The sequence below is a fragment of the Canis lupus genome, chromosome 7, assembly GCF_011100685.1.
Source record: "Canis lupus familiaris isolate Mischka breed German Shepherd chromosome 7, alternate assembly UU_Cfam_GSD_1.0, whole genome shotgun sequence".
Classification (NCBI taxonomy): Eukaryota; Metazoa; Chordata; class Mammalia; order Carnivora; family Canidae; genus Canis; species Canis lupus.
In genome coordinates, this window is record NC_049228.1 from 76,570,530 (window position 1) to 76,596,189 (window position 25,660).

At 40.2% G+C, this 25,660-nt stretch overlaps 1 protein-coding gene across 5 annotated transcripts in view; it reads right to left on the bottom strand.

The window, feature by feature from the left end:
• The window catches only part of PIEZO2 (piezo type mechanosensitive ion channel component 2), a 440,872-nt gene that overhangs the window by 6,432 nt on the left and 408,780 nt on the right, over positions 1-25,660 (bottom strand). For 4 of the 5 annotated variants that reach the window (XM_038543881.1, XM_038543880.1, XM_038543879.1 and 1 more), the window contains 13 exons: positions 24,601-25,014; positions 24,053-24,311; positions 20,985-21,167; positions 17,337-17,589; positions 15,683-15,815; positions 14,830-14,977; positions 14,518-14,732; positions 9,117-9,275; positions 7,214-7,361; positions 3,861-4,049; positions 3,465-3,557; positions 1,979-2,151; positions 10-138 (listed from right to left, as the gene is read on the bottom strand). In XM_038543881.1, the coding sequence (XP_038399809.1) occupies positions 10-138; positions 1,979-2,151; positions 3,465-3,557; positions 3,861-4,049; positions 7,214-7,361; positions 9,117-9,275; positions 14,518-14,732; positions 14,830-14,977; positions 15,683-15,815; positions 17,337-17,589; positions 20,985-21,167; positions 24,053-24,311; positions 24,601-25,014 (2,496 nt within the window). The remainder of the gene's footprint in view (positions 1-9; positions 139-1,978; positions 2,152-3,464; positions 3,558-3,860; positions 4,050-7,213; positions 7,362-9,116; positions 9,276-14,517; positions 14,733-14,829; positions 14,978-15,682; positions 15,816-17,336; positions 17,590-20,984; positions 21,168-24,052; positions 24,312-24,600; positions 25,015-25,660) is intronic. The other variant, XR_005362693.1, reaches the window with a different exon arrangement.

Sequence of the window (25,660 nt, forward strand, 5' to 3'; positions counted from 1 at the left end):
ATCACTTACACTGGTGTTCTTGAACTTTCTGTGTTGTTGCCGGCTATCATTTTAGCTATATTCTTACGTGTATTATTTTTAAGAAGAAAAGAAAGCTTATCGGTTGCAATTTCTGCTTTTGCACCCAGACTCATGTTTCTGTGAAGAAAGATAAAAGGGCTCAATGTCAGTGATTATTCAGAAGTCTGGAAGAGAGATTCAAAAACTCACTTGACTGTTCATTTTATTAATCTCACCAAGTCTTCATTGGGTCCAAACTGTCAACCCCAACCTTTTCTGTCCACCTCACCTTTACGTTCAGCTTCTTAGACAAGCAAGTTAGTAAACCCCAGGGAGGCCACAATCACCTTTAAAACAGATGGCAGGTGAGGAGGCAGTCTGCTGACTCAAAGAGAAACTGTCTTGATGCTCTTACATGAATTTCTGCAACACTCTTTGTATTAACCCAATGAAATTAGTCTCTGTGGTGACTCATAAAATCCATGTTTTTAAAAGAATGTTCAATCAAAGTTTGATCTTTACTATGGTTTATTTTTGGTAGCTCTTCAAAGGAAAGGCTATAAAATAAATTTTTGGCAGTCCAGAATTCCATGCGAGGAACTTGGGATATAAATTCTAAGAGAGAAAATAAGATGAAGAAAGGCTTTCTTTCAATTCTGTATGGCCCCCTTTGAAATCTTTCTTTACCATTTCCTTGGAAATTCATTTTAGGTTGGAGAAGACTTCTTAGGTACCTATCATGATTCTTAATTTCATCCTAGAATCCAGGAATCATGCACCCAAATGAACTATCACTTGACTGTCCAAATAAGATTGCATAGAATCCTGGATCACAAGACTGTGATAACAAACAAACAAACAAACAAACAAAAACTAAGCCTTTGAACTAATGTACTGTGTCAAAATTTCTCAAATGCTTCACCAACACTTTAGAGTTTTGAATGCAAGAACTTTTCCTAAAACATGCCATTAGGAATGGATAAGGAAGATGTGTGTGTATACACACACAATGGAATATTATTCGGCCACCAAAAAGAATGAAATCTTGCCATTTGCAAAGACATGGATGGAGCTAGAGAGTATTATGTAAAGCAAAATAAGTCAGCCAGAGAAAGACAAATACCAGATGATTTCACTTATCTGTGGAATTTAAGAAACAAATGAGCAAAGGGGGACAAAAGAGAGAAGGAGGCAAACCAGGAAATAGACTCTTTACTATAAAGAGTGAACTGATGGTTACCAGAGGGGAGGTGGGTGGGGGGATGGATGAAACGGTGATGGAGATTAAGGAGCGCACTTGTCATGATGAGCATTGCATGATGTATGCAAGTGCTGAATCACCATTTCATACACTCAGAACTAGTATCACTCTGTATGTTAACTAACTGGAATTTAAATAAAAACTTGAAAAAATGAAAAAAGCAAAGTAGCGGCTGCATGCTGGCTACTGGCTCAGGTTAGGAGGAATCTTTCTTGGCTCTCCCTCTCCTGGGACTGCTGGGCTGCTCTCACACCTCACGCTTGGAGAAAAGATCTGTCAGGGCTTCCTGACATTGGGGGGATACAAATGAGAATTTAGGTTCTTAAGGCTGCCTGTTCTTTATTACTAAGACCAAACCTCACCCCTTCAGGGAAATCTTACAACCATCCAGACTATTTCATTTTGTAAGTCATTACCCTTTTCCTTTTCACTTTACCTCTCTCTCTTGTTCACAGAACTCATTGACAGCCTCTCTTTAAAGAGAAGTTAGTAGGAAAAAGGAAAATGATGAAGTTCTTATTTTTTGTCAAAGATTCCCAGGCAGATCATTATTTAATAAACACAAATGTTAGCTGTAGCATCGAATGAATGTTCCCAAGTGTAATGTCCACTAAAATCCACATCAATGGAATTTTTCTTTCCTTCTATCCTCCCACCCCCACCCCGAGTTTAGATTGGGGGGAAAAGGGAAATCATACATGGAAAGACAGTAACTACCTCTGAATACTCCATGAAAAAACAACAGAGAAGCTACTATTGGGGTCCATGAGTTCGTGTATCATTTTCTGCTTACTGGGAGGGCTGATGGTCCACAAAGAATTTGAGTTTCCTTCCAGTTCTGCTACTGTTATGTCTTCTTTTTCATAATTTTCCAGAAATTGCATAGCACCCTGTATGTGCACAAATACACATGCATAAATAGATCATACACATGGTCTGACTACATAAAGAGGATTTCTGCCTATGGAAGGACAGTTTCTACAGTGAACGGTCTTGGTGTTGTGTGGCACTATTTTGTTCCCCTCTGAGCAGGGATGGGCAGCCCTAGTCACATGGAGCAAGGGTGATGCTGCCCGACCAGTACAGCTATGGATTCATTCCAATTAATCAATAAATAAAAAGCAAATGATCTAGTGTCATTATTCCTCCCCACTAAGAAGGAAATTTATCAACTCTTGGAGTGTTCCCTCTAGAGAGACAGTCAAATTTAATCCACCCACAATATCCTTGTCCTACCTCCCAGCTGCACATCCCTCAAGATGAGTTTGGGCAGTGTGCATTACAGGCTGATAATTTTATAAAAGATATAAGCATCTGTTTGCCTAGTAATTTTCTTTAAATAAGAAAGTACTATTTGTAAAGCAAATTTTAATTGAGAAAAATCAACTTATTATGTTATTATAAGTTTGTAATGTAGAGAAAAAAATACATTAGCCACAACTTTGCCACCAGAACATTATCACTGTTACATGCATTAGGAAATGTATATTTTATTTTTTCAATCATTTAAAAAATAATAGCATACATTCTTATTCATTTATGTTTTATCTTCAGAAATGTTCATGCCATGCACAGTCTTCGTAATGATGATTTGCATGACAAAAGAAGTTGCTTGGAAAATATTTAGACGACATGGCACATTAATAAAATGGAAAGTGGTAGCCCCCTTGTCCCATGCCAACCACCCTAGGAAAGCCCATGCCTATCAGATTCACTCAATACATTTGCCATAATTTATTCAACCAGTTTCTATTTATCAAGCCCCTCAGTTACTCCCAACTTTTATCAATACAGAGAATGCTATCACAAGCAGGTTATCTGCATAGAGCTTTTCCAGTATTTTGAATTATCCCCTTAAGATAGATTCTCAGAGTAGTCCTACCCATCAAAGGGATCAATATCTACCACAATTAAGAACATTTAGAAATATACAAGAGGATTCACATTCATTGAGCTTACTTTACATTAAAATATCCTGAATTAAAATTTTGCTTATTGATACTTATATCCAACAATACAGACATAATGTATTATCAGATTATCAAAGTGGCCAGTGGCCAGAAATCTGCCGTGAACAACTGGTAATCCCTGAAAAGTCCTTCCCACCACCAGAGGCCACGGCAGAACTGGGAATAAAATGACAAGCAGTAAGTTCACCTAGGTGAAGGGTCTTCACAGAGATCTACTGCATGCATTTACTTACAGTGTCCCTAGAGAAAGCTTTCATAAATTTATTAAACCTTGTCTGATCCATAACTTTCAACTGGCTTTGCTGGGCACTCATTGTGAAAATAGGCTGGAAAACAAAGAAACAGTGCTGTCAACACTCGGAGGTGCGTCTCTGCATCCTGGGTTAAAAGAGAGATATTTACACAGTATATCACCCACTGAGTACCTGATGGCAGCTGGCCTCAGAGATCTCTTTTTGAAGTGATTACTCCAGTGCCCCAAACCAGAACAGAACTATCCTTTCACTGTCTCCTGTGCCTTAGTTCATACATCATATATCTGCTGACCGGTTAAAATGCAGGGACGAATCTGGCCCACAGAGCTAACTAAGCATCCTTAGCTGATGACTGGCTAGGCACACAGCAGTTACCTGGTACCCTCCCAGGGTAATTGTGACTGAGACGTCCAGGGGCTGGTTGATGACCCCTGCCACAGATTTGATCAAGGACATGAAGAGAAGGGGAAACCACACAATGCAGATGAGCAGAACGATGATCATGCCTCCCATGCCGTACTTCACCACTTTCTTCTTCTTCTGCCCCCGAGGCTGTGGGTATCTCTGCAACAGAGGAGGCACACAGGGTTCAGGCTTCCGGCCACCAGAATGAGGCAGGGGAAGGATGCACACTCTTCCCACAGGACCTGATTGGGGCCTGATTTCTGCTCTGTCCACTCTGAAGTGGGGAGAGCAACCTGGTCCCCACTCTACAAAGTTAAGTAGTGATGTGAAGCTGTAATGAGCTCCCAACATGTCCTCACAGTGGTATCAAGGGACCAATGGGACCTGAGAGACCTTCTCCTTGAAATTGCTGTGTGAGGGGGCACCTGGATGGTTCAGTCAGTTAAACATTTGCCATCGGCTCACATCATGATCCCAGCATCCTGGGATTGAGCCCCTGCATCAGGCTCCCTGCTCAGTGGGGAGCCTGCTTCTCACTCTCTCTTTGCCCCTCCCCCTGCTCATGCTTGAACTCCCTCTCTCTCAAATAAATAAAATCTTTTTAAAAAAGGACCGAGGGGCCTGTGTTTGTGGGCATTCATATGCCAACACTCCAGCTTTCAGGAAATTGTTCTGGCTTCATAAAGTGTATTCATATAGCCCCCGGAGCACAGCATATTCGACTCCAGATAATCCCCAAGAAAAGTTACTGTTAAAAGAAGCTTACTCTTCTGCTTCACACTAGACAAGAGATTGTCCCTGATAACGTTTCAGTCTCTGGTGGGACAGAATTCACTTGGACCGTCTTGACACTTAGGTCCCTGACACCTAAGCTCCTCAGGAAGCTCTACCACGTGGGATTTAAAAGGCTAATACTCTGAAATATCCACTGACTTAGCAAAAGATATAAGTATATATTTAAGTAGAGGTGATACATTAAAAAGAGGCTTCTAATTTCTTGAAGATAAAATAACAACAATAATTGTGAACCTTTCATTGGGCAGGAACGCCTAGGGTTCTAGGGCAGAGTGAGACGGGCCTTCACAAGGAGGATGGGCAGTGGGTGTGAGCTTCTTGCTACGGCATTAAAAAGGTTGTAACATGTTGGCTCTAAGGCAGTGAAAAGCTTGTAAGAGCCAACGGATGGGGCAGATGCAGCTGCCCGCATGAAAGGTGGCCCTGTATCACTGTGGGACAGTAATGTGAGCTCTGACTCAGAAACCCCCTCATATAAGAGCTCCCCATCCATTCATCCAGAAGAAACAGCATCTCACAGTTTGCGATGGCCCTGCGGACAGGCTCTGGGTCATCTTAGGATGCCGTCCTTCCCTCTTGCTAGTCAACAGACAACCTCATCTATTTCATGGAGAAGCCAGTCTATGTGGTGTGTGTGTTCACTGCCCATCGTTCTCCAGCTTCCTCTTTCTCACAGCTAACTTGTTCACCCAGGCCCCTGATTCTATGCTTTCCAGGCCCCCACCCGGACCTTCTTCCTTTGGCTCTGCTGGTAAGGACTTTTGCTTTTCCTTTTCCTAGTATTCTTTTCCTTAACACCCAGAGGGGTTCAGATCCTCTCCGTTCTGAAATTATCCTCTCAACTGGCCTCTCTCTTGAATTGACTCTCTCTCTGGCCTTTCTCTTACCTGTGCTTGGTCCCTCTGAAATGGCAGCCACCAGATGACCCTGGGCAAGGCTGTCCAGTGAAGTTTAGCCCAAATTGCCCACCCACAGAATTGGGAGCAAAGAAAATGTTATTTTTAAACAACTAAGTTTGGGGAGCCTGGGTGGTCCAGTTGGTTAATCTGACTCTTGGGGGATCCCTGGGTGGCACAGCGGTTTAGCGCCTGCCTTTGGCCCAGGGCGCGATCCTGGAGACCCGGGATCGAATCCCACGTCGGGCTCCCGGTGCATGGAGCCTGCTTCTCCCTCTGCCTGTGTCTCTGCCTCTCTCTCTCTCTCTCTCTCTCAATGTGACTATCATAAATAAATAAATAAATAATTTATTAAAAAAAAAAAGAATCTGACTCTTGGTTTCAGCTCAGGTCATGATCTCAGGGTTGTGAGATCAAACACTGCGTTGGACTCTGTGCTGAGAATGGTGCCTGAGTGGGATTCTCTCTTTCCTTCACTCTCTTTCCCTCCCGGCTCTATCTATCTGTCTGTCTGTCTGTCTGTCTGTCTCTCTCTCTCTCTCTCTCTCTCTCACTAAGTTTCAGGTAGTTTGATCACAGCAATAGACAACTGATACGGTGACTGTTGAATGAATAGCTCCCAGAGCTGGAGGTGGACCCACGCTTCCTGGCACAAATGTTCAAGGATGTGAGTACATGTCACTGTGTGTACATGGACACCTCTTGAGGCAGCCAAGCTATGATGGGGTAGCCTCAATTGCAAGAAAGTTCTTCATATGTCATTGAAACTTACCAGAACTTTTGCCCAACTGTCTTAATTCTGCTATCTTGAGTCTTAAAAATTAATTCAGACATTTCCTCTATTTCCCAGTATTTCAAATAGTTAGAAATGGCTATTGTTTTTGCCTCCTTCCATATTTTTCTACTTCAGACAGAACAATTTGTTATGATTTCCAGACCCTTTGTCACCAAGATTGGTACCTTCAAAGTCCCTCTGGTAGAACAGCTCTCATGTTTTGGCATTTTAACAGCTTTTACTCCTTAAAAATCAAGACAAGCTCTATGGTTTTAAGTTTCCTACCAGCCCTATCGCCTTCACAAACCCCATAAACACAGATGTTAAACTTTGGAAAAAATCCAACAAATAACAGTAATTCTATCCATATTTCAATCTTAATATTCAATCTAACAGGATAAGCAAATATTTGTACTTCAATTTCCTTTACACAAAGAAGTTATATCGTCCCATTGCTCATCAAAGGGTGAGTCAGAGGGTGATCCTGAGTCCAAGCCACCTGACCCCACATTCTCCACCACCCCACGTTCTCTTCTGTTCCCAAATGAACCATTTAAGAATTATTGGGTCACAAAGCAATATATCATTTCTTCTTTTAAAAATAACTACAGTATACTTTGCCAAAATGGGAACACATCTGGATGCTGTTGCTGACTGAGGCAGTAGTGAGTCCAAAATCCCCAAGTCCACGGGTGGAAACCAATGGAACATTCATAGAACCTCCCAGTTTTTTGCCCCCTGCCTCCATTTATTTGGCCACAAAACTTACAGTTTCACATTAATCTCATAACCAGCTTGGATAGAAGGGAAACCAAAAGATTATATCTTTTCTTTCCTTCTTTTTTTTTTTTCCTTACTTTTTCGGACTCACGCCAACACTTCAGGATGAATATGTGAGCATAGATGTCCTCAACACAGATCCAGCTGGAGAGGCTCAAGGTTGTGTCTGTCCACACCCAGTCCATCACAGCCCTCAACTCAGTCAGAAAGGGAACGAGGCGGAACCTGCCAGAAACCGCATCTTGTTAGACAAGATTGTGAGGTGACCCTCTTCACTCTCCCAACCCCAGGAGCTCATTTAGTTTCTTATTGTTTCAGTCCTTGTGACTCAGGGAACATTCTCAGGGAGACTCTTATGGGAAAATGCAACTTGGAGTTACAATCTCTTCCTATCATGAATCAATGTATAAATTAGTATTGCCCATTCCTTTTTCCATTTTTTTTCCTTTTTGCTGGTGGTCATAAATTAGGATTTCCTTTTTGAGTAAGTTTGAAGATGTCCTCTCCACTTTCTCTTACCAAAGCTTTGTAGTTTTCATTGTTCAAATCTTTCTTTGGTTAAAGTTATGTCTAAGTAGTTCATTGCTTTTCATGCTGCCATGAATGGGATGATTTTATTTGTTTCCATGATGTTTTGCTTTTAGCCTATGGAAACACCACTGATTTCTGCATATTGATTTTACAACCTGCCACTTTACACTGAATTCATTGATTACTTCCAACAGTTTTCAGGTTGAGTCTTTAGGATTTTCTATACCTTAAGATTTTATCTTCTGAAAAAAAAAAAAAAAACCGCAAACAAAAACAAAAAGCAAAAACCAAAAAAAAAAAAAAAAAAAAAAAAAAACCCAACAACCATAATTTTACTATTTTAAGCATTTGCTTATGAAAATCTGTTGGCTAGAGGATTATAGAATATTGGGGTTTTGCTGTTGAATGAACTAGGAAAAGCTATATACCTGGTACGTGAAAGATGAGGGCAAATGAGAGATGTCAGAAGGAGCAAGACATAGCAGAGCCCATACCTTATAGACTCAGTAAATGGATGCCTAAGTTTAATAAAATTCTGGCTTAGCTTCTTGTATTAAGGAATGGGCTGGCCTGGGCTCCTCTTGGGTCTGGGGACTATTCCTCCTTTTTGACTAACACAGCTTCTCTCAGGCTGGAGAACCTGGGTGCACCTCAGGGCCTTCAGAGCAGCTTGGGTTACCACTCAGAAATTCTCCCCTAGGCCACTCAGCTCTGCCAAGTGAACACTAATTCCACCCCTGGAAGAAATATCAGGCCATACATAGAACAATACTAAATGACTCACTGAGCATGCTCAACACCTCTTCTGTGAGTAAGTTACCCATCCCTAAATCTAGTACAACCAAGGAGCCAGCAGTGCTGTGAGCAGCCCGGCCTTTTATGCTGTGGTATAATTTCCAAGGGAACAGAGAAGAGACACTACCAAAGAAATCCTCACACAGAAAAGCCAATATATTTCATTTGAGTAGCTAACATTATTAGGAGCAAGTAAGTAATGTGGCGTTTAGGTTGATGTTAGGTGGAATAAATGGCCAATGGAGGAAATCATTGTAAACACAAAATCCTAAAGGTATTTTGAAATAGCCCAGATTCCAAATTTCTGTTCCACTGAGCCCAGAAATATATTAATACCTAAGGATCATGTATCCCTATTTTTCTTCTGAAATATTACCATAGTAACTATGCAGGATAGGACAATAGAGAATGATGATTCTAGATAATGATTCTAGAACAATATACTGGCAAAGTATGTGGCAACTACCTACTTTCTACACATACAAAGATATTTAAAGAGGCATATCCATCTTTTTCCAGACATCCTAAGAGTTCCATGGCGATCTATATTGCTACATCAATGTTCTGCACCTTCCTGTTTCTTCCCAAGGAACCAAAATGCCTTTCTATTGCCAGTCATTCCTCTGTGACAGTGACAATACAGTCTTTCCTTACCCTTGAAACAAGAAGAGGTTGACATAATTGTAGCTCTTGGTGAGGAAATTTCCTAGAACTCGTGTTGGGTAGCCACAACGGATTTGGTAGGCAGACAATCCGAAGTAAACACATTTCACAAAGTACCAAAGCTGAGCAACCAGGTTCTGGCTGAACTTCCTAAAATGTAAAAAAAAACAGAAAAGTAAAATATTGGAATATTCTTCTGGCACAAAATGACATCAGTTTAGGATTAAAAAAAAAAAAAAAGCTTAATTGTCCCTCTGCCACTTAGAGTCAATTCAGTCAATTGTAAGAATCCTCTACATAGATCACCTTAAACACAGAAAAAGTAGGTTAGGAAAATCTAATAATTAAAAACAAATTTATAAATGGTGCCTTCAATGTGTTAGTGCATTATGCAGTTACTTAGTCTATAATTAAACTAATTTATTTTAAAGCAAATCTACGAATTATCATTTTCTCCCAATGTGGAAAATGCTGCTAACATGATCCAAATTAAAGCTCATTAGAAAAAGCATTTTTTTTGTTTACTTTAAATGATCCATAATTTGGAAGATGTAGAAGAGTTTTGAGAAGTGAGTTCCCTCCTCCCCTTGATTTTTTTTTTTCTATCTATAAAGATAGGTCATGGATTAACAGTTTCACAACCCAGATTTTGGTTCCAGTTGTGTTAACAAGCTATGGAGTTTGTTCCTCAAGATATCATGCTCAAGACATTCATGTCTTTATTTGAAGATTTTCCCTGCCTTTGAAAAATATATGATTCCATAATCTAACATTCTTTCCTTAATGATGTCTTCAGTAATAGAGATGGTAGTCCTTTCTCCTGGTGAATAATTAATGAAGAGACTCATAGTGCTATACAGTTCATAAATGCTAGCATAAGTTTGAGGGAAAACTTGGTGGAACTATATTTCACACCAGAAAAAAATCTGGAACACATTTTCAAAGGATGGTGAGCCACAGGACCATTTTTAACTTTGTATAAATGCAGAATTCTGTGAGAATCTTAAACATGGTCAACACATTTTTAAAAGGAAATAAACAATAAGACTTTTGACTCAGCAAGACCTAGGTATCATTTTCCCTGGATTTAAAATTAAGAACAATACTTAGTTTCTTATTCATGAAGTGTGTTACTCTTTATGTTTCAGAATTGTCTCTTAATATTTATTTTTGATATTAGAAGAAGTTGTGGTTTTTTTGTTTGTTTGTTTATTGTTTACTGAAAATAGCTATTTAGTTGGCCAGATCTAAGAACCAGCCAGGAACACATGGGCCTTTGTGTCTCAGGGGCATAAGGATCTATGTAGATCTCAATAACCAGAAATCTCAAAAATATTGCTGATTAGTGTCTCTGCTGTAGAGAAACCAGCTTCAGTATTTCGGGTCCTAATAAATTAAATATACTTGACCATCACTTAGCACTTGACAAGTTATTTATAACTATATCAGACATTTTACAGAGAATCCATAGCAACTATTCCTCCTATCCCTTTCTAGGGGCTGTCTCCATTGGTACAGTAGTAGTAAGAATGAGCAGTCTTTTAGCTCTTCAGGGAAATGCCTTTGGATTTTAAAGATAATTTATATAAAAACTGCACAAAGAAAAATTCGACATCTATCAAAATTATAATCAAAGACATAAAACTGTTGTTTTTCTAGCCCTAATTAAAGGAACTACTCATTGTTTGATGACAATTGTTGAATGTTAAGTGTTGAATCACTAAATTGTATACCTGAAATATTACACTCTTTGTTAACTAACTGGAATTTAAATAAAAACATAAAAACATACAAACAAACAAACAAACAAACATTTCCCTTCCTACAACCTTAAAGTGAATCAACTTGGAATAAGTAATAGTTAATCTGCTAATCTGTTAATAGTTAATCTGATTACTTCAGTTCCTGAAGTAATCCTGTGAAATCTAATTAGGGACATTAAGGTTGTCCTATAATGGAAGACCTTTTTCTTTGGTCGTCTCTCCATGTTTTATTACTTGAGGATGGAGTCAGACCTTACTCATGTCTCCGTCCCCCACAGTATCTGCCACACAGTTCTTTGTAGACTATATCAACCACTGAAAGTTTGTGGACTAAATCATATGCATATACACAGAAAAAGCCATTTATCAGGTTAATTATTCAAAATACTGGAGGGTCCTGATGCTCAGTATTATAACCAGTAGCCATAATTTTTCTCTGTAGAGTTTAAAACTCCTAATCTGTTCCTCCCCTTATTCTTTTCCTGTTTTGAAAAGGATTTAGACAATATGATGATTAATGAGTGTTTTATTTTGCACAATAAGGAATTTAAGTTTTCAGGAACAGTATCTGAAAGAGAAAAAATGAATTTGGGATGTCAACAAGTAATGGCAGCATGGCTTGAAATGTCATGAAATTATGCTGTCACTGACATGCTGGTAATGAAGACTCAAGGTTCAACAATTCTAACATCTTGAATTAAACATCCAAAAATAAAGATAGGGTTATCCATTGCATTAGGAATGGCCATTTAGGTGGGGCTTAAAAGTGAGATCCAATGAGATAGAAATGATCTCTGAGGCCATTAAAAAAATATTTATAGCAGCTTTATTTGTAATTGCCAAAGAAGTAGAAACAACCCAAATGTCCTTCAACTTTTCTTTTCTTTTTTTTTTTCCTTCAACTTTTCTATGCTTAAACACTCTTTGGTACATTTATACAATAGGATACTACCAACTAACAAAAAATATTTAAGTAGTGACACATGCAACAACATGGATTAATATTAAATACATAATGCCAAGTGAAAAGAGCCAGCCTCAAAAGCCACAGAATGTGTGATTCCATTTATACGACATTCTGGGAAAGGCAAAATAGTAGGAACAGAAAATGGATGTGCCAGGAGCTAGAGGTGAGGGAAAAGGATCCTATAAAGGGCACAGGAAAGTTTTTGGGTGATGGAACTATTCAATATATTTTTAAGTTTTTATCATTTTTTATTTTTTTGTTTTTTCTTTAAAAGATTTAATTTATTTATTTGAGAGAGCAATAATGAGAGCAAGCATTAGCAGAGAGTAGGGGCAGAGGCAGAAGCAGATGCCTGCTGAGGAGGGAGCCCGATGCGAGGCTCAGTCCCAGATCTCAACACTCACTACCATGGGTGTTAAATATGATTTATTTCTGAGTTGATATATAGAGAAATATTTATAGAGAAAAATCACATTTATTCTAAAGACTAATGAATGAGATCTACAATGTTTTCATGAGCAAATTCTAGTATTTTTACAAAAAAGTTTGCCTTAATCTGAATTATTTTCTATCAGCCAAGCTATCTTTATTCTCCCCATACACAGTATGGTGTGAAAGACTTACTGGGCTATTGGTGGTCTTCTGGGTAACAATCCTTTCTTTACTTAGTTCTACTTCAGACTCATGGAAAATTATCCTAATTCCATTTTTCCTTTTAAAATATTTGCATTGTCACTAAAATCAAAAGATCAGAGCCTAACCATTTAGGCAAGAGCAGACAGGTAGCTCTAGCATTGTCAGAAGATGTTTGGATATCCTCATTAGAAATGATATTTAAATCAAGTTATGAATCACAAAATGAAAGAAGTTTTCATTACTTTCTAATCACACTTTGTAAAAGCATTTGCCAGCCTGATATTAATGTTATTAATGAAGCTTGGCCAGGAATGGCCCTTGAGGTATGATAAAAGGATCAATTTTATTGTTAAACATGAAGACTTTTAATGATATGTTCAGTTTTTTAAAGATTTTATTTATTTATTCATGAGAGGCATATATATAGAGAGAGGCAGAGACACAGGCAGAGAGAGAGAAGCAGGCTCCATGCAGAGAGCCCGATACGGGACACGATCCTGGGACTCCAGGATCATGCCCTAGGCTGAAGGTAGATGCTCAACTGCTGAGCCACCCAGGCATCTCTAATGATATGTTCATTTAAAAGATCATTCCTATTACATTATATGGGTGCCTCCATGTCCCCAAGTGCTGACCCTTTGCTCACATAATCCCCCATTTATAGTAGTCCTCTCTTGTTTCTCTTCTATCCATTGACCCATTTATTTGTTCATACATTAAGCACCAACTTGGCCTCAAGCAGTGTTTGGGTGGAAGCACCCCAGGAAATCTAAAGAGTGAGGAGGAAGAGTGGTTCGGAGGCAGGACAGAAGAGCAGTGAACAAGGTCCTCTGAGGTGTGGAAGGACACGGTGCCCTTGGGGAACTGAAGAGGGTCAATATAGCTAGAGCTTAGAGTTGCAGGAGACAGACTGAAAGGCAGCAGCCAGCCATGTCCAAGGATGTCACCAGCCCTTTCCTCATGGAACTTTAGGCTGCTCTTTTTAGGTCACCCCACCTCCCACCCCATCTCCAACGCATCTTAACCAGCAGCAGTGGCTATATTGACAACAACAGCATCATGGCGTCATGGGGCCGAATGCTTCCATCCTCTCCTCTCCCCCCACCAGGCACTTTCCAAACATTGTCACACTAAACAAAACTAGCCTATGTGGCAGACACTACCGTCATCTGCAGCCCACGACCCCTCTATATTTTCTTCTATTAAACGGTCTCCATTTTTTTGCATCCATTTTTCACATGAAATAGCCTGGTATCCTCTCATCCTCTTCATAATCCCGTAAGGCCATGCTCCAGTTCATCTTTGTCTCATTGTAGAGACAATCACAATGGAAGGACCACAGTTTTCTCAGATCACTAAGGCTATCACTCCTTTCATTCTGAAAAACCTATTTCTACAAATACACATGGATACGCAATGAAAATGTTTTTGAGGAACCGACTCACATTTTGGATCACACCAAATTTACTATTGATAAAGATCTTTAACTTTTTTATTTTTATTTTTTAAGATTATATTTATTTATTCAATATATATATTGAATATATAGAAATATATATATTGAATTGAAATAACAAATATAATATAATAAAAATATAATAAATAATATATTGAAAAAATATATATTGAATAAATAAATATAATCTTTATATATATAACCTATCTATATCTATATCTATATCTATCTATCTATCTATCTATCTATCTATCTATATATATATAGAGAGAGAGAGAGAGAGAGAAAGAGAGAAGGAGGCAGAGACACAGGCAGAGGGAGAAGCAGGGTCCATGCAGGGAGCCTGATGTGGGACTCGATCCTGAGACTCCAGAATCATGCCCTGGGCCAAAGGCAGGCGCTGAACTGCTGAGCCACCCAGGGATCCCCCTAACTTTTTAAACCCATGGTGCCCTTCTCCCATGCTTCCATCTGTACCTGGTGATTCTGCTGTGGCCGTGCATATGGGACAGTAATCTTCTGGAGCATATTTGCATTAAAGTGGGCACATGTCTCCAGCCTCCAACTTACCTCTCAGTCACACCAGGCAAGATGAAGAACATCCAGAAGTGAATTCCAAACACAAGAATGACCTGAAAAATGACCTTTCCCAGTACAGTCTTCCTGAGGTATAGTGCTCGGTCCACCACCATGGTTCCAAACTGAATGAGGACCATCACCAAAAATGGCCCAGGAACCTGGTCCTCTGACAGGGAAGAGGTGATGTCTGCTGCTGCTGAGTGTTTCTGGGAAGGAAACAATAGGTTCAGGCACGAGTGGCACTTCACAAGATAACATCACTCTTACTCATTGGATGTGCGGTGGCCTCTGCCCCCAACCTACCCCAAAGGCCCAGAAGCCAAAGACGATGATGACAAAGTCAACAGTGTCGGCCAGGAACATGAGCACATACACGTCGGTCACAGCACTATAGTCTGGGTGGATGAGGTCATAGAAGAACTGTCTGATGGGCACATATATTTGCAGAGTCCTGCAAAACAGAGACCCCCAGCACTTGCTTCAGGAGGGGCAAGATGGGAGGAATGATCAGATACTGCCATCATTCCATTCCTCTGCATCCCTCTTTCCAAGTAGGTCACACCTCTCTTGTCAGACTCAGCAGAGTCCAGTAGGGTAGCTCCTGCTCTAACAGAGTGTAGACAAATTCATTGCCAAGGAAGGCACTGTGGCCCTTTTTGCCCATAAGACCACAGGCCTCTTCTCTTGCTTGAAGCATAGCAGAGTGGTCTAAAGTCCCAGAAATGAGAGGTTGGGCAGAATGGGTGAGGAGGGTCAAAGTGTACAAACTTCCAGTTATAAAACAAATTATCCCAGGGATGTAATGCACAGCATGGTAACTGCAGTTAATCCTATACTGTACATTAATCTTATTCTCATTATAAGAAAACAATTTTGTAACTATATGTGGTGACGAATGTTAACTAGACTATTGTGGTGATCATTCCTCAACATATGCATGTATCGAATCATTATGTTATATACCTGAACTTAACCTAATTTTATATGTCAATGATATGGAACAATATGATAATGGGTCATTTTCTTGTACCTTAAGCAGATGATGTTTGCTATATGAGAAGTATCTGCTCTTTGCCCCTGGTTTATATGAAACAACTGATACCAGCTACCTGGTCCTAAAATAAAACACATCACTCAAGTGTCTTCATGCACTCACTTCTTTATGGTAAATGCTTTTGCTTTGATTAAATGTTCTTGAAGCTTTTCCATATAAAGTTCCCTTTTACTTTTCTGCTTGATGCTTAAAACACTGCTTCCTTTTTGGCTGCTGTTTCGGGTGCTTGTGCTGCCTAGAAATAAAAAGAAACCAAGATGTCCTGAGTTACAGTTTGTTGACATAAATACTGCAGAGGCCCCTTGGAACCCCCATGGCAGCGGGATGGCTTGAAATGGTGAGTATACACAGGTGCCTGTAAGGACAGTGACTGAGCATTTGGGATGGCAGTTTCTTTCTTTCTTTCTTTCTTTCTTTCTTTCTTTCTTTCTTTCTTTCTTTCTTTCTTTCTTTCTTTCTCTTTCTTTCTTTCTTTCTTTCTTTTTCTTTCTTTCTTTCTTTCTTTCTTTCTCTCTCTCTCTCTTTCTTTCTTTCTTTCTTTCTTTCTTTCCTTTTTTTTAAAGATTTTATTTATTTATTCATGAGAGACACACAGAGAAAGAGAGAGGCAGAGACACAGGCAGAGGGAGAAGCAGGCTCCATGCAGAGAGCCCGATGTGGGACTTGATCCCAGGTCTCTAGGATCACACCCTGGGCTGAAGGCAGCGCTAAACTGCTGAGCCACCAGGGCTGCCCATCTTTCTTTCTTTCTTTTCTTTCTTTCTTCTTTCTTTTTTTAAGAGATTGTATTTGTTTATTCATGAGAGACACAGAGAAAGGCAGAGACATTGGCAGAGGGAGAAGCAGGCTCCCCATAGGGAGCCCGATGTGGGACTTGAATCCAGGACCCTGGGATCACAACCTGAGCCAAAGGTAGACACTCAACCGCTGAGTCACCCAGGGGTCCCTGGAATCTGCAGTTTCATCTCTGCCTCCACAGTAAAATGCATCTGGGGCTTCTACACCCAACACTGGTTCTTTCTAGGGTTGTTATGTGAACTTTATCTCAGGAAGAAAGAGACTATAAGAACAGTTTTTATAGTGCCAACTGGGGCCCCAGGTTGTGGGCTTCCAGATTGGGTCCATGGCCCCTGCCTTTTTCATGTCCAGATTTCTCTAACTGTAAAATGAATATCGGATGACTGCTGATGTCTGCCTGAAAAATGCATCCCAAGGATGAATACACAGGTGTTTGGAAAGCTTCAGGCAGGATCACTATAAATACAAAAGCCCAATTTCTGCAAGAATGACAACTGTAGAGCTATTCATCTGCTGATGATACTTACTAGTTAGTATGAAATGAACCACCAGGTTAGGGTATAAATAAATGGTTTTACTAAAAATTCCCTTGATTAAATCTTAAAAAATAGTGATTTATAGCATTCTGGTTACCCCCAGCAGAATCTCTGTATATGACTTAAAAACTAGCTTGTGCCCACATAGGCAATATGTTAGCCATTTTTCACAATCACCTGAAATCCTTGCCCTGGGAAGGAATTGGACATTTTGAAGAATGAGGTGACTGCCCCAGGTCACACAGCTGAGTCAGGATCTCAACCCAGGTCTGTCTGATTTCAAAGTACTTTCTTCTCATAACACATCTCTCTCTTTGACAGCACAAAATAAACACCTCTGCCCAAGACCCAGACCCCCTGGCATCAGAACAACCAGAAAACTCAGGAATTATTCCAGCTTGAGGATATCATGCAACAGATACCTCTTTTGGACCTATTGGAAGAAAAGCTGGATCTGGGGGATATCTGGGAGCTGCTTCCCGATCGCTTCCTCCGGATGGCGGTGGACTGCTCAGGGAAAGACACGTGCACTGACTCTGCGGACGCGGCCAGGTTGATGGATTTCAGAGAATCGGAGGAGGCCCTCCTGCCACGACTGAGGGAGAGCTCATCATCTGACTCTTCTTTGTCTGTGCCACTGTCAGTGATGTCATCTTCATCCCACAAACCATGGCACTGAGAAAGCAGAACAGACAATTCAGGTGGTCGTTTCTGGTGACGGAGCCACTATTCTGCTCTCTGGCATCACATCCCCCATGATTAGAAAGCCAAAAGTGAAATATGGTGACTATAGTTGGTGGCACTGTATTATATAACTGACATTTGCTAAGAGTTAGAATTTAAATGTTCTCACTGAAAAAAGAAAATAAAAAGGGAAAGAACACAGATACCTATGGGAGGTGATGGGTACTAATGAACTCTATCAAGGGAATCCTTTCATGGTATCTACGTAAATCACATCACCATGATGTACACTTTAAATACACTATAATTTTTTGTCATTCATACTGCAGTAGAGCAGAGAAAAGGTTAGAAAACCGATGGATTCTAGAAAAGCTTATTATCTAGGTGTTTATGATGGTCCCATTAGAGTGGGTATAGGTGAGTACAGTTCATTTGAGTTTGGTTAATTAATTGATATGGAAGTAGATGATGTTTGGCAGATGGAGTAAAAGTGAAATTATAATCACCTGACTTGTTATTGAGTGAAAATACTTTCTAGAACATATTTCTCTGTGCTTACAAGTAGCATTTTAAATATCAACGGGTGAATTTAGCCCCAGCACCCCATGCTCACCAAGTCTCTATACTTAAATACTGATGCTGTCCCTCCCTCAACCTACACAGTAAGATGTGAACCTCCGGATCACACATGGCTGAGTCAGGAACAGAGCTGCAAATGCTTTACTCGAAAAATGTGGGTCCACATATGAGACAGAGATTGTGATGCACTCTGCAGAGTTTGGATTTTGCTTCAGAGAAATGGGCAAAAGGAGCTGGTAAGACAGAGAGGAAGACAGCTAGCCAAGGAGGCTGAGAAAAACCAAGGACCTTGCTGGTGTGAGATGCTACCTAGACAGCAAATGCCCCTTACAATGACCTTGCTGCTACTGCTCAAAGGTCCCCAGTGAGCCTACTGCCTCCTGAGTTCCTAGACTGCTAGGCTATGTATTTATTCCCCAGGACCTCACCCAGTCCTCCCTCTGACATGAGCTATAGAGAATAAGAGCTCCAGGCCAATTTACTAAAATTCAGTTTGTCGAAAAACAACTTGGAGAATGATCAATTCACTAAAAGACAAGGTCACCTAATTTACAGATTATTCATAAATATCAATAGATATATTATTTCTAAAAGATATTCAGTGGATGCTATTCTTATAAACATAACAAACTTTCTAGATTTTCATAATGGGATTTTTAAATTTGTATCTATTTCATCTATTTCTTTTTAATCACTTTTTCTTTTAAATCATTTTAAACGTTTTTCCCTCTTTTGCCAACATTTGAAGATACTTAGATTCTTTTTTTTTTTTTAAAGATTTATTTATTTATTTATTCAGACAGAGCGAGAGAGAGGCAGAGACACAGGCAGAGGGAGAAGCAGGCTCCATGCAGGAAGCCTGACGTGGGACTCGATCCCAGGACTCTAGGATCACACCCCGGGCTTCAGGCAGTGCCGGGGCTGCCCAAGATACTTAGATTCTTTTACTATTTTTCCATGGTAGCATATTTGTTAGTTAATTCATCCAATTATTTATAAACATTTCTAGCAATTCATACCAAATAAGATAGTTTTAAGCACTTCTGAAATTTCCATAGTTTGAGTTGTTTGGTTTCCATAGTAGCATTGTTTAAGAGGTTTCCACAGCTGTAGGGTAGTTTTGTCTTCTTATGAAATATCTATCATTCCAAAATCTATTTAATATCATTAGCCAAAATTCCAGCACAATAGTACCTCAAATACATTCATCATACATACAAAATTTTCTAAGAAGAAATCACTGAAAGTATATCAATATGAAACACCAAAATTTTGTTTACTATATGCTTTACATTTTTTAAAAGAGTGAGCAGTAGGAGAGGGGCAGAGGAGGAGAGAGAGAATCTTAAGCAAGATTCATGCCCAATGCAGAGCCTGATGCAGGGCTCGATCTCACAACCCTGAGATCATGACCAAAGCTGAAACCAAGAGTTGGACACTTAACCAATGGAGCCATCCAGGCACCCCTGCAATTTTTTAAATGATGCACAAAAGGGTATAACAAGTTGCCAGAGAGTTCTAAAGTGACCAAATTTATATAATCATGTCTTTTTAAAAAAATAATTGAGGTATAATTGATATACAACAGAATACCACCATGTCTTAAATGCAGAAATTTAAACTTCAATTTCTAGAACTAAGAAAATTCTGTTAATACATTTGTTAATATAGTCATAACAAGAGTTAGTAAATTGTATGAATTCAGGTAATTTATCAGAAGAACTGGAAAATTCAGGCAAATTCGATTTTGGGCAACTGGTTTCCTTGGAAAGCATACCTTTGCCAACCCACTACACCCCTGTGACCCAGGTAAGGTGATCCCTGAGTGGAGGGTTAGGGACTTGCATATTTTGTAAGGTGATGAAGATCCTGACCAAGCTATATGCAGAGGAAGCCCAGTTTGAAATAGCGCACTGAATAGGACAGAGTTGAACACACTGTTACATATGTATGTGTTTGTGTGTGTGTATTAACTTATGTCAGCTTGTTCTAAAGAGGAACTTTAATAAAGATACCACTTGATACAATGAATTTAAAATATTTTATAAAAGGAGGTCATTTTTAAATAAGAGATGGAAGTCTCAATTGGCACATTGATACATAAAATGTATATTATGCAGCAATTTCCAGTTTTTAGAGATGAGTAGCATATTTGCAAGATTAGCCTTTAGTTCACAGTGTAAAAGAACAAAAACCCACATTGTTTTTCAGAGGTAATGACAATAGTTACTGAACCTGAGATAGGCCATTCTGTAGATAGATCTTCTCAGAGTGATGTAAGGAACGGCTTCCTCAACAGTAAGCTTACAAGAAGCCCAGCCCTGGGCTTCACTTAGCCATTTAATGTATGGTCTCTCACTAAAGCTAATAGGTTCACGACAAGAAATATCCAACAAAAGCAATTCTTCTAAAAGAAAATAGGCAGAAGTTGGAACCGAGATGAGAGGCTATATGATCCACCCCAAATTGTAACTCTCTGGTATTCTGGCTTAAACAAGGAGCAGAATTTAGTGTACACCATCCAAGAAATTACCACAAATATGGATTAAGCATGATATGTTCATAATAGAGGTAGAAATATTAGGGAATTTTCTCTCAAATGTTATAAGTTCCATTACTGAGCACACAGTGTTAGAGAAAACATCCACGAAATGAACAGAACTGTTAAAAAAAGAAAAAGAACATACAAGTAGATTCAGTCATTGGCCTCCTGTCCTCATCACCAATCCTAATGTTCAGCTTCTCTAGGAATATCACAGGTGGCTGCAATTATCAACATGTGCTCATTAGGTGTTAATGTACCATACCTTTAAAATTGATCGATGGAAGAAAAGAGCCAGGAGCTGAATGAGATCGTAAAGGACATAACCTTCTTTCTTTTCCACTCCTATGATATTGGGTGGGTGGTAAGGCTTATCTTTGTTCAATTCCACATTCTTGTTCCAGGGAAAAAACCCAAATTGGAAAAAATACTTGACCACAATTGCCACCTACACATGGATGGTGGAAATTAAAAAAAAAAAAAAATTACTCCTTTTAAGAATAGTTATATATGAAAAACAGTGATAAAAAAATTAAGAAAAATGATCATTTCATAGTTTTGGTGATAATTATGAATACAAATATGTAGAATAATAACATTAAGATTCTCACATGAACTTTAGACCAAGAGTAATATTTTACTTTCACTAGTGCTTCTGATTGCAGATATACATGAGGGCCTGTCAGGTTACTCATGACACCTACTTAAATGATTTTCTCTATTTTTGAGGACTTGGATAATCTATACTGATATAATTATTCAGCTACTAAAATACGGTAATGGGGTAAAACTTGAACAAAAAGAAGTTTATATTTTACACATTGCTTTAATTTATAATCTTTCTGAGCATTTTAGGCATTTTTGATGCCTATTTTCACTTTCTTCTGACCTCTCTCTTCTCACCATTTTATTGTTCCCTGGAATTTCTCCTCAAGAAGAAATAAAAGTAGTAAAACAAAGACTTTCCAGTTGTCGTGACTAGTTCAGGGTATAAATGGTATAGAGAGGAATTTTGTGGCAAAGACATGTGAGAAAACTGATGCTCTTTATTTAAGCATCCCTCTAAAATTTGTGTCACCAGAGATTAATTGCAATATATGCAATTCATCAATAAAAATATTTTTAAAAGTCCTCTTTTGTCCTAGAGTCTCATTTTATCTCTTCTCCTGTCTCTTTCCTTCTTACAGTCAGCTTCTGTAAAGAACACTCCTGTGTTCCTTATCATGCTGAGCAGCACCGCCACACACTGGATGCCAGAGCAGAAACCTGAAGCTCATCTTTGCCTTTCCCCTTCTCACTCACACCCCAAACTGTTTTAGTCACTTACTAAAATGTCTCATTTACCCACTCATCTTCAATATTATCGCCGTTGGGTCAGTTCACATCCCATGAACTCTCACCTAGACAGTTTAAAACAGTTTCCTAGCTGGTGTCCACTTTAATTTTGTGTAAAATCTTGCTAAAGACAAACATGACTGAGACCTGCCTCTGTTCAAATGCTTCCATGTCAAGAGGGGAAAGTCCTGAGCATAAACCCTGTTGACATTCCCAAGAGCCTGCTACTGTGCTATCCACTCACAGCCACTGGAAGCCACCTGTCATTCTTGGCACATGACACAGTGTCTTATGTCTTTGTTTCTTTGCATAGGTTATTCCCAATGACTTGCAGCTCCCCTTGCTTTCCATCTTTTGGTGACCTTACAATCATCCCTAAGACTCAGGCCTAAGATGTCCTTCACTGAGAAGTTGCCATGCCTGTCTCCACTGCACTCAGGCTGCATGAGGCACAGTATCCATCTTTCTTACATACTCTAAGGCAGTCTTGTGTCCTGTTATAGAGCAGTTATTTGCTTACAATGATGTTTGCCACATTGGTCTGTGAGGCATTGAGAAACAGAAAAACAACTTAAAAAAAAAAAAAAAGACTTATTGTCCTCTTCTTATGCCTAGAACAATTCTAGGGTTTTGGCACATAGTCTAAGTTGTACAGTGAATTAAGATCAACCTAATTTTCCACTTCCTCACTCCTCAGTGTCACAGAGAAAATCGAGAACCCAGTTTAACTTAATTAGGAAGATTTTACTTTATGATCAAAGTGACATATAAGCAGATCTTGTTCCCTATTCTAAATTAGTTAGTACCTGCTCTTATTTTACTTCTAGGTTGGAAACTCCTTCACAAGGAGTTATTAGAACAGACCCACTCCCCAAATAGGGAGTCATTTATGTCCTGGATCACAAAGTGATATAATGGAAGTAATACTTAAAAATTATTGTTTTAGCAAGATTGTGATGGACAGGCTACTTAAAAGAATAGATATGTATTTGGCTTTATATATATATATTTATTTTTATAAGCATTTAAATGAATTTAAAGAATTATTATGAAAATGAGATACATGATATCTTAAACCAATACTTTTGAGATGATTTGACAAAAACTGTTTTATTTTACTGATTTACCTATTAACGTATAAAATCTCTAAAATCTAAATGTACATCCATCATGAATTCTATCCTTTAAGAAGCAATTACAGTACCATTGTTAGTGAAAACTTTTCCTTATGAGTCAGGTAAGAAAATCAGCTTTCTTCACAGACCCCAGAACACAAATAACTACAATAACCCAAGGCACAAAGTCTATAGAGTCTCCCGTTTTATTCCCAATTTATTGTTGTCACGGGAATTTGTGATCTTCTATATATTTAATAAGGAAAATAGAAAAGCAAGTTTAGACAACTGGGAAGAGTGTCTCCTGTCCCCTCACATGTGATGAAAACAAGCTAATTTACCCTTGTTTCATTCAGATTTTTAGATAAGTGCTCATATGACTTCGTGTTCTGGTGTGTGGAAACCGGCATTTAGGCTTAAAAATGGAAAATACGACTGTTGTATCAAACTATATTCAAAATGTTTACTGTATTGTTTAATTTGGCATCCATTCACTGAACATCCACTGGCACCAAGGCATTACACTTAGTTCTGCATAACACATTATCTCAGTGGTTAATATCATAGGACAGATGACCAGATTTCAAAAGCCTAGACCCCACCATTTGCCAGTTAGGTAACTCTGGTCAATTATTTAATCTCACCAAAGCTGTTTCCTTCTCTGTTAAATGGAATGATGTTAGCACATATCTTGTGTGAGGCGTGTAATGTGAAAAGACACACACAATTGCTAGCATTCAGCAGCTGTTCGTAATAATCATGTGCCTATCTAAGAGCATCCATCCTAACTGAATGTCCTATGTAAAGCTGTCCTGGAGACAGGGCAGGCCTGCCTAGAGTAAATGCCAGCAGCAATTTCCAGAAGGTTCCACCCCAAGCTTACCTCTGTGTAGACAATGGCCATCATCCAGAATCGTCTACTGGGCCTGGGGACAGATAGCATGGCCCAGAGGAATATCAGAATGGGAAGCACAAGAGTGATCATGGAGGCGGAGACCATGTGGTTTAGTATGATCACAAAATAGCACACCATTTCTGAGCGGGCCACCAGAGTGTTGTACATGGCATAGAATAACAGCAAGAACCGGGGCTGGCCAACGTAGAATTTCTCTGACTCTTCAAGCTCATCATCATGGAACATCCTGTAAAATAAACAATGCAATGATACATTCATCTTAATTTCTCCAGATTACTGATTTCCACCTTGCATGATCCCTCCTGTCCCTCCCCACTTCCCATGTCCTCAGATTTCTGGTGGAGTCAACCTAACAGCCTATTACAGAAAGAAGCCTGTGCACAAGTATCTATTATGGACGGCTCTTGATAGTTCTAGCACTCCCAATGGAAGCACTTAGCCATCTAGGTGGTCGGTTCTCCATGGGAGTTCCTCTACCTACGGCCACAGGGGCACAGAAGCCCCTCAGGACTTACTTGTTCAGCAGCAGCTCGCTGGCTGTCAGCTCGTGGGTCAGGGGCGGTAAGATGCTGGACTCGAGCCTGTCCGAGCGGCTGTCGTCGGGGCTCACAGCCATGTGGCTCTGGCCTGCAGAGTCATCCCGGGAACCGAAGGACAGGCGCTCAAAGCTGACGGCCTTGCTGTAGGACGGCGGGGCCTCCACGTCCCCGTCCTCTGTGGGGTACTGCGGCAGCTCGGCGTCCGGTGTCAGGCCGACTTCTGAGGCCTCCGAGCCCTCCGAGGCCTCCTCTGGCCCCACGTTCCCCGTGGCCTCCCCGCCCTGGTCTACGTCTGCGGCCACCGCCTCGTCGTCCTGCTCGGCCTCCACCTCCGCTATGGTTTCCGTGGTCCCCTGGCGCGAGTACAGCATGGTGCACTGCGTGGGCTCGCTGTCGGGAGAGAGGCACGGCATACACCCGGCTCTCGGCATCCGCCGGGGCTCCAGACGCCTCCCCAGCACGCCCCAGTGACACCGCGAAGGCACGCCAGAACTCTAACCACCCCACCCCACATCCACCTGCCTTACTCCCTTGCGATGGCCACGTCTGGGCTGCAGAGCCTGCAAAAGCACACGCGGGGCTGAAAACCCGAGCAAGTGACATGACGGGGCTCATAAGTTGCTAAAGCCACCTAGGCACAGAGGTTGTCTAAATCCGCTCAGGACTCACAGCCGTGGGTTCCAGTGTTTGTTTCCAAATCGAGACCATTAGCATAGCATACCTACCACTATATTAAAGAAGGGTGCCTACGGAAACAGGAAGCCTTGCCAGTCCCCGTCTGTAGGTGTGGGCCAGGTGGCACCCTACTCTCAATTCTACACAATGGGCCCACACTTGCCCATAAAGGGAGGATAGGAATGGTAAAATATTAGCTGAATTAAACAACGACATGCTTTCTGGAAAAGATGGCATACTTCTTAAACACCTGTTCCTCTTCCCTATTTTTCCATCCTTTGCCTTTTTCTCACTGGTGCTGATTACCTTTGACTGAATGTTCACCACCTCTCCAGCTCCCTGTCATCCCCCACTGGGTTCT